Source organism: Ruditapes philippinarum, unplaced genomic scaffold (genome assembly GCF_026571515.1).
Source record: "Ruditapes philippinarum isolate M1 unplaced genomic scaffold, ASM2657151v2 ctg265_1_1_1_1, whole genome shotgun sequence".
Taxonomy (NCBI): domain Eukaryota; kingdom Metazoa; phylum Mollusca; class Bivalvia; order Venerida; family Veneridae; genus Ruditapes; species Ruditapes philippinarum.
The window spans coordinates 787,710-798,014 of record NW_026855197.1 but is presented as its reverse complement, the minus strand read 5'-3'; the positions used below and the strand labels follow the sequence as shown (position 1 = coordinate 798,014).

Below are 10,305 nucleotides of genomic sequence, written 5' to 3'. Positions count from 1 at the left end.
ATATTTCAAGCGTTTACAAGATATGGAAGACGACAGAGGCGCAAGCAGTCCCGAGCCAATATATAAGGCAGGTGAATGTGAGAAATTGAGAGAGTTGGTGTTTTGGCAGCGTGTTGAACAGTCGAAACCCTAAATGCTATACTATTTTTATATTTTTAGTTGCACGTGCATAGCGCTTTTGAAAAGGCTGAAAAATTTAAAGTAAAAAACAGGGGATTAAAGATTAAAAAAGGGAGATTAAGAATAGTTTTTTTTAAGTGAGAATGAAAACAAAAAAGGGGGAAAGTATTTATAATGTTTTTCAAAGGATATTATTTAAAAAATTTTTTAAAAGGTATGAAATCATTATTTTTTTTTAAATTAAAAGAAAAGGGTGTCTCGAAAAATTATTCAAATATTTAATTAAATTTGGGGTAATTCATGCACTTTATTAAAAATATAAACTTTGGGTTTTAAAATCAAATAATAAAGGAAAAAGAAGCAAGGAAATTTATATAACAGGTATAAGCCGGGTCACTTTTAACAAAAAATCAAACATGTTGATATGACCTTGACCTTTAATTGACATTGACTGTAAAGTTCAAATTAATTAAATTTCTTTTAATTTTCATAACTTTGTTATTTGTTTCTGGATTAATTCATTCTTGGACAAAAGAACACTTCTAATATTAGACATGATGATTATTTCAAAAGTAATTACTTTAAAAAGTGAAATTTGATATAATAATAGTATTATTATAGATGTTGAAATATGAAATTTTTTCAAAAGGGCTTATATTAGGTTTTTTTGATATACATGTATATGATCAGTACATGTGCTGGTATTGTCAAATATGCATTTTATTTGGATTTTAAAGGCGTTTTGAGCTCCAAACCCCAAGTGTCTGTGTAAAATTATGTTTTCTAGGAGTATTCTTTAATTACTACAATATCCTTTCTCTGATGTGTTTTACTTTACAAATAAGAAGTAGAAATGTGTCTGAACAACACAGATGCCCCCACTATATATATTGGGACAACAAAGAATATGAATAAATATAATATAATATATTTTGTTTATCACTCTAACTTGCTTAATTTTAATATCATTGTTCTAAAGTAAAATATTTTAAAATATTTGTTAGTTTAAATGAACTGAGAGCAATTTCTGTATCAGTTTTAATTTTATTCTGAAATTAAATGGTTTATGAGTAATTAAATAAAAGTTAGTTCTTCGTTTTAAGTGACACAAATAAATTGTGTAGGTAGAATCATAGCAGCTTATATTAAACCAGACAAAAATCCGTGTGATTTAAAATCCAACACAAAACAAACAAACATAAATATAACTGTATCGTAGTTACATGCACTTGTGTTTTATTATGTAATGTAGGAACTATCTGCTCTATGTGTTGCCCAATAATCTTACTTGTATACATACATACATTGTAGTACATTTAATCTGAGGTACCCTGATTTAAATTTATTGTGCAAGATGTACCACCTGTGTTCTTTGTTTGTTTAAAGGAAAGTACATGTACCATTAAATGCTTTAGCAACTTAAAAAGTCAATATTAAATTATCACCTTAATGTTATGTCACCCATATAAATTAAACCTTTATCATGACCTGTGTGTAAACTGAGGTTAACTTCTAAATATAGATTTCTGGAAAATCCAAAATTCAAACATCAAGATGGAGAATTCAAGCAGACAACATGAGGTTTATGAAAACTTTGACACGGTAAGAAAATATTAACATGTTATGTAAATTTGCTAAGGTTAACTATTGTGTTCATTATACACAAATATTCAAAGTTTAAACTAAATTTTAGGTAGTCAATTAAGTGCTGTATTTACCCGCATACTGATTCTTATAACTCTATCAACTTTTAAATAACCATTCATTTACTAGCTTTCAAATGACTATTTAGAAATTTAAATCTGACATGGTTTAAGTAGTCACAACGTAAAAATATAATTCTACAGCAATATATAAGGTGACATTATTCTTATTTGGGTATGTGATACACAGAATACCCATAATATTTTCACATAGCTTTTATAATATTGCTAAATTTCTATTGAACTTTTTTAATAAAACGATATTATGTTTTATATCTAGATATATAATTCTATCCAACTTGAATGGAGCCTATACTTATTCAAAGGTTACTCTTTGACTGAGTGGTTATGGTCACTTAAGTCCCTCATCACTGTGGGTTCGAACTCCATTAGGGACTGTGATTTCTTTCATTTGAGAAAGCTAGCTTTCAGAAGGTCATCAGAAGGTCAGAGGTTCTACCCTGCTTGAGTCTTCTTGGAAAGTCAACACATGACCTTTACAGTGTGGGTGTAACTTAATATCAAACAAACAAATGTTCAATAATAAATATCATCTATATATTTTTAATAAAAAAACATTAATATTTCCAGCAAATGATAAGGAATCAAATCCAATTGTTTGACGAGATATCCATTCTGTCTCAGCGCATGGAAAGCTTTGAGAGTCAATTAGAAACTTTAATCAATGGACAACATTCCATAATTGGAACAATTAACAGGGCAATGAAGAAAAACAAAAGACAAGCAGCACGTAAACCACAGGAAATGAAATTCATCAAACAAAAAGGTGAGTTTTTTTCCCAAATTTTTCTGTGTTACTTGTTGTTTGTACCACTAAACCCTTTATAATACATGTATATATTAAAATGCCTTTAGGGTATTGCCCTGAAACTTGTTAATAACCAATACCTCTATGTCATAATTGTGTCTTGGATGTAAAAAGAATGCCAATTTTTCAAAGTTTCTTCTATTTTCAGTCATGCTTATATTGAAACTTTAAATTGCCCCACTTTCAGCCAAGAAAGTTAAATACTGTCATGAAATTTAACAAAATCACTCTCTTTTACTAAATTGAAATGTTTGTTAAGTAATAATTATATATATAATTATTTTATATATACTGCCCAAATTTATGAATTTTTCTTTCCACATGTTGCTTTTGAAACTTTGAAAACTTGGTCAAAATTGGCATCAGTTCCACTTTCAGACAAGTGTATATTATTCTGTTATGTATTTTATAAATGCCAAAAATAAAATTATGCTTGTTTCCCCTTCCCAACCCATTAAAATTAAGGTTGGGTAGGTAGGTAGGAAAATTTTTTTTTTTATATGTGCATAATGATAAATAATCTGCATATATGTATAAGGAACTATTAAAATTAATTTATTAAGTGTAATAGTATATGTAAATAGATTACCACATTCACAACTGACATACGCAACAATTTATACACTATGCTAGCTGTCTAAAATATCAGATTAGATTGTACCTATTGTACTCTGAAAAAAACCCAAAAAACTTTCATCCCCTAAGAACCTGAAAAATCTTTTGGGTAGGGGCAAATTTGTTGGGTAGGTACATGTAGGTATGGGGAAACAAATTAAATTTTATTTTAGGTCTTATAACTATGCTCTCTTTCTTTTAAAACATATTGTAACAGACTTGGTTTTTTTCCACTATCAAGCACTAAGAATAATCTAGAAATCCTAAAGATTTTTATTTTTTTGTTATATTTTCTTGCTTGGAAGTTTGCACTTCATTTTGTCATCACAACATATTTATTTTTAAGCGAGCAAAACACAATGTATTCATACTTTTGTAGGATACATGTACAGTAATGATATAAAATATTTATGCAAAATGAATCAAAACAAAATTGCTATGGCTTCTTATTTAATATTTTATGTGTTTCTTTTTCTCATTTTTCAGGTAAGCCTCTATCACCAAGTGATGTGTCAAAACTAGTGCATCTTCCAGAGGCTTTACAAAGAAATATCAGCAAGTTTACACAAAACATCTTGTTTACATCATCATATATTCAAGATGACCTTGTATCTAACAACTGTCTCAGCGAAGACGAGTGTACAGACATCACTTCTAAAGCAAACCCAAAAGATCAAGTTCGTCTCCTTATACGAAAGATAAAGTCACGTGGACCCGCAAGTATTGAAAAATTTCTTAAAGTTGTTGAGAAAGACAAGCCAGAGCTTGTTATTGAAGTTAATCAAACTCTTGAGGAAATTGTCAGTGAATACAAAGACAAACCAGTATGTGCCATATGTGTAATGCAAAACACAGTTGATCTTAGAGACATTGCTGATACTCTCTGGCAAGAAAAGATTATATCTGATGATATATTTGAAGATATAATTGTGAGTAATAGCTTGCATCAAAGTCGACCTCTTATCTGGAGCAGCATCATGGCCTCTTTAAATGATTTCACAGACCATAGCAAAGCCAAAGCAATTCTTATTGATGCCCTTGAGCCAAAATATGATCATATAGTTGGTTATATAAATCAAAATCCGGACAGACCATCATTGAATTGCCAGTGTTGCACTAAATGTCGCAGGCTACGACCTAGGCCTCTTGTTTCTGAGTTTGGCAGCCAAACAAATGTGAGCCTATCTTCATCAAGACTTCCAAAGTTTCTTGATGAGGACGGCAATTCTGAAGGTGTATCATCTACTCAAGACCTACCAAGCAGTGACTTGCTTTCATATGATATGCCAGAGAAATTTGAGAACATTTCTAACAATCCTTTAGATATTCAGAGTGATGCTGTTGACAGTACTTTAACAACATGTCATGCTTGTGGTGCTGTAACTGTAAATAAGAGTCATCATGAATCATTTTCACAGCATGTACCTGAAGCTAATGATAATGCTGAGTGTTCAAATCAGCAAAGAGAAGCTAAGGTAAAACAAGAGCTTAAACACAGCATCAGTACAATAAGTAATACATCTACAGTCGTTGCTAACATATCCAGTAGTTGTCCTGACACTGCAGGTATACAGTCAAGTAATGCATTAAAAAATATGTTTCAGTCAGAGGTGAAGAATGATGTAAATATATCAAATTCATACAGCACGTCAAACATTGAAAACACACCGCTACCAAATGGAATAAAAGATAATCAAACTGAAAGTCAATTTCAAAGTGCTGTCAGCAATTTGCCAATAGATCAGGCCGACAAGGTTAAGACAATTAAAGATGAAGACGTGAAAACACTGACAGATACTGCAGATAAGACTTTTTTAATGAAACTTAAGTTACCCCTGAAGCATGGACAGGAAACAGCGGTTCACAAGGAAATGCTAGATACTAATGATCAAACATATGAGGTAGAAGAAAAAGGAAATCAAGCAGAACATGTTGAAATAATTGCTGATGACAAAGATGCCAGTACAACAATTGAAACTGACTTAGATCAAGGAATTTCTGAAGATATTGCACAAACTGTAGCTGTTGATGGTACAGGTAGAAACATTTATGACAAAATAGATCAAGATACAGATGAAGGTATAGCTAAAGATACTGCTGCCAATAAAGATCAGGGTATTGATGCTGAAAATAAAGTCACTTTAGACAAAGTAAATAAACGCATTGACAAAGAAGAACATGAAATAGCTGATGGTATACCTGGAGATGTTGCTGTAAATAAAGATCCAGATTTAGATGATCAAGATGGTGTTGAAAAAGAAATTACTGACAATATAGATAAAACCATTGATAATTGCATAGCTGGTGATATTTCTAAAATGGAAGTAAAAGGCAGGGACAATGGTATAGCAAAAGATGTCCCTAACAATATCGAAAAATCTGAAGTAAAATACATTCCTCAACAAGATCAATCCAAGAATCATTCAGATACTGAAATTTCAAACACCTCAACCCTACAACAAGATGGTAGCCAACATGACTGTTCAGGTGAAGACACAACCACTGCTAAGACATTTCAGGAAGTTATGAATTTACAAGATCAAACAATATCATCCAGCTCAGATTCAATAGGCTATTCTAAACATCAACAGACTTTAATCAATCCATCAGATGAACTGTGGCAGATTGAGGGGGCAAAAAACGATGAATATTTTGAAGATGACAGTCAAGTTTCTTCTAAGAATGATGACAAAGATAGCGATACTGAGAACACAGGAATAAAGCAACTGAAAACCGAGTCACATGAAGATAGAGCAGAACAAGCAAGTTCGGCAGCTTCTTCTTCATCAGGACAGGTAAAGAGGAATAAGAATCGAAGAAAACGAGAAAAAAGAAAACAACACAGATAGATAAGAATCAAGGAAAACATGAAAAAAGTGAATATCACAATGGATAAGAACCAAAGAAACTGAGAAAAAAGAGAATAACACAACAGATAAGAATTGAAGAAAATGAGAAGAAAAAAGAATGAATAACATCTCATATAGAAATGAGTCAAAGAAAATGAGAAAAAGGAGAGAAAAACAGCACAAACTGAATTGAAGAAAACGAGGGAAAAGAAAGAGAGAAAACAACACTGATAAATAAGAATCAAAGAAAATAAGAAATAATAAACTAACAAAAATTGTTTTGGATAAACAAATCTACTAGAGGGTGTGAGAGATGTTGCACTTTTCATGAAGACAGTCTTAAATTTTTATGTAATTTTGTTTTTTCATTGCATCCAAGGGATCACCCTTTTTTCACATTTTTATACTTCACAACAGCAGGTGTCAAGTGCTGTGGTAAATGAAGTTGCCCCGAACTTTACATTGTGTTATTTTTTCCTGCTCCTTCAGGATCAATGATTCCAGCACATTATATGTTGAGGACTGAATGCTGCATATGAAAGTATTTAATATTTAATTATAAATCCTATAGTTTGTTTTGGTGTAACAATTTTACATGTCTACTGAGTGTATGTACATATCTCAAATGACACTTGATTTTTGATTTCCACAGATTTGTATTTTAATAAAATAAATATCATAAAATAAGTTATATTTGCTTTTTATATGACAATATTCAAAGACTTAAATAAACCTTATAATGATAACTTTAAAGTCTCCTGGTTCACGCTAAATTCCATGAAAATTTTGAAAATTTATTAAGAAATATAACATTGTCAACTGAAAGTAATTTACATATTGCAAACAGCATGTACAAACCAAGTAAATTATCAAATAAAAGTTCAAAATGTGCAAAAATTGCCCTTACAGTGTTAAAACTGCAGTAGAAATATGGTAATATAACATGCAAATCATTATAATTAAATCAATAATAATTCAATGGTGAATAGTTGTACTTTGCTTACAATCTGAGCTTTTTTTTCTCAAAGTTGATTTTTCTTGAAATTTTTTGGCTTATTTTGAGGCATGCAGCTTTAAGTAATACATATATACATGTATATATTAACAAAGGTGATCACATGTGTCGCCTCATGATGCTAATAGCATGTTGCAGCTACTGTGTAGCAGGAGACACAAAAATCATAAACAGGGCAAAATGCGGTTTTTTATTCAAGGGCCATAACACAGCCAAAAATCATTCAACCGGAAAACCTGTGTAAAATGCACAATTACTTCAGGTACAGATCAACCCTGTAAATATTTACTGAAATTGCTTTAGCGGTATAAGAGGAGTACTCCAAATAAAAATCATTGAATCATAACTCTGACAAAAATCGTTGAACCGAAAAATGCTTATATTATGAACAACTAGACTTGGTACTGATCATTCCATCAAAGTTTGGATGAAATTGCACCAGTAGTTTCTGAGGAGTAGCTTCTAAGTAGCTACTGGGAACACACATAAAAACACTTTTAAGCAAGGGCCATAACTCAGCCAAATATAATTCAAACCGGAAAACCTGTGTAATATGCACAAGTCTGTAAATTTTCATTGAAATTGCATAAATTTAAAAGCTATATTCGAGATGTTCATGTGAAAGGAATTGATAACGTTTTGCCCCACTGATGATTCGCCCAGTAACAACTCGGCCCACTTTCAAGACAAATCATTTGTGATGATTCGACCCACTACAATATATCATTTTAAACATCCTTTAAAATAATAAAAATGATAAGCATATGTCATATATGATTTAACATATTTAATGTTTGTTTTGGTATATATGTCCACAGACGCTTGGGGTTTGGAGCTCAAAACGCCTTTAAAATCCAAATAAAATGCATATTTGTCAATCCCAGCACCATACATGTGACAAATGAAATGGGCCAAATCTGGATTTTCAGCTGGATTTTGAGGCTCAAAACTGGATTTTTTTATCGACTCGAATTTCAATGCGTGTTTGGCACATTTGGTTCAAAGAACCTATATTACCCTCAAAATCATTAAATGATTATACTTTTTATGATTTTTTTGTTGATCAATATTAATTTATTTCACCAAAAAAATAAATAAATAGATAAATAAATAAGTGTAGTCATACAGGCTATTTCTAAGTGTAGTCATACAGGCTATTTCTAAAACAGTCACACTTTCACATTTCATTATTTTCAGTTTGAAGAATTATATGTCTTTTCAGTCATTCAATAATTAAACACAAGCTATTTGAAAACGTGCAACAACTACTCATGAACATAAGACTATGACAGTTAAATAACGTAACATAAGTCATAAGTAGAAGACTCAAAAGAAATGCAAGAATCGTTCCGTTAATTAAATCCACATTTTTGCCTCGATGATTGTGTAATTCCTAAACAAAACAAAAAATTACCCACTCACTAAAAATAGGTTAATTAGACATCTCAAACAGGTTTTGAATGATCCACTTTAAATGATTCTGCTCACCTTTTATCTTTATCAGTGCGGCACTAATCAAAGAAAATCAAAGGTTGAGCCGAATTCATACATGAAAATTTATAGGGTAGTTTTGATGACGTAGCGTGTAATACCTACTGCCAAATTACAAAAGAGGTCAATTGACTGACACACGACACGTGATAAGTTAAACATGTGAGAATAACTTTGGGTATTGGAACTGTTTATTACGTCACCTTGCTGTCAATTAGCGACTCAACATTTAATCCGCTATAATTTAGGATATGGACAGATAACAATCAATGCCTGGAGGGACGGTTTACATTTTAGATACACTACTGTAACAGGTGCTGTGTTTGATTTTTTTATGTTGATTTTTTTTTAAATATCGGGAATTCAAGCTGTAATATCGGGAATCGGGATCAGTGTTGAAATATCGGGATTTTTTAAAATCCCGCCGGGATGTCACATGTATGCAGCACATGTACTGATCATATATATCAAAAAATCTTAACATATGCCGTTTTGAAAAAAAATCATATTTCAACATCTATAATAATACACAAGATAAAAATGTTAGCTGGAAAAAATCCGCACCCCTACCGTCATAATCACCATGTATTTTAATCCATTTCCAATATTTTCACATAATCCTTTGGTCCATCGACACAGAAGATATAATTCTTCACGATGATGGTCAATTTTAAACTTCAACGGTAATATAAACAACGCAACAGCCGAAATAAACATCAATATTCTCTCCGTTTTTTTTCAACGACAAAAACTTTCGATAGATTCAATGGACCAGACGGCTATGAACGAAGCTATCCGCTTATGTGGTTCCCAAACTTAAAAGCGCTGCGCATTTTGCACACGGCAAAGCTGGGGCCACATAATCGGATAGCTTCGTTCATAGCCGTCTGGTCCATTGAATTTATCGGAAGTTTCTGTCGTTGAAAAAAAAACGGCGAGAATATTGATGTTTATTTCGGCTGTTGCGTTGTTTATATTACCGTTGAAGTTTAAAATTGACCATCATCGTGAAGAATTATATTTTCTGTGTCGATGGACCAAAGGATTATGTGAAAATATTGGAAATGGATTAAAATACATGGTGATTATGATGGTAGGGGTGCGGATTTTTTCCGGCGAACATTTTTATCTTGTGTATTATTATAGATGTTGAAATATGATTTTTTTTTCAAAACGGCTTATATTAAGTTTTTTTGATATATATGATCAGTACATGTGCTGGGATTGACAAATATGCATTTTATTTGGATTTTAAAGGCGTTTTGAGCTCCAAACCCCAAGTGTCTGTGTATATGTCAAGAAATAGATAAGAAATAAATAAACCATACATATCTTTTTTCAATCCAAATGAATTAAAAAAATAATATTCAATATTAGGTGGGTCCTGGGACATACGTTATCGTTCATCCCAGGTGGGTCGAATCGTCTCTAAAGTAGGGCGAGTCTTATTGGGGCCGAATCGTTCTATTACCTGTGAATGCAATTGTAAATTATACTGATTTGAATCCGGATTCTTAATCATTTATTTAATTTTAATGACAATGTAATTTATTTATTACTTACAAATCTTCAAGTGTCGGCTTATCACTAAATTTAAATGCCATTTTCAATAAACTTAATGTGGTGAAAATCTGCGATTTCGCGGATAATCTCCTTTTGCAGAGAGCAATCGTTAGCAAGTTA

General features: G+C 31.6%; 1 protein-coding gene across 1 annotated transcript; it reads left to right on the top strand.

Moving 5' to 3' along the window:
• Window positions 1–1,520: 1,520 nt before the first annotated feature.
• On the top strand, window positions 1,521–6,280 carry LOC132742453 (uncharacterized; the record flags this gene model as incomplete). The annotated part of the gene is given in 3 exon segments (XM_060730885.1): window positions 1,521–1,722; window positions 2,415–2,610; window positions 3,754–6,280. Coding segments are annotated over 3 exon segments (2,607 nt in total). The 3' UTR covers window positions 6,117–6,280.
• Between the last annotated feature and the right edge of the window lie 4,025 nt (window positions 6,281–10,305).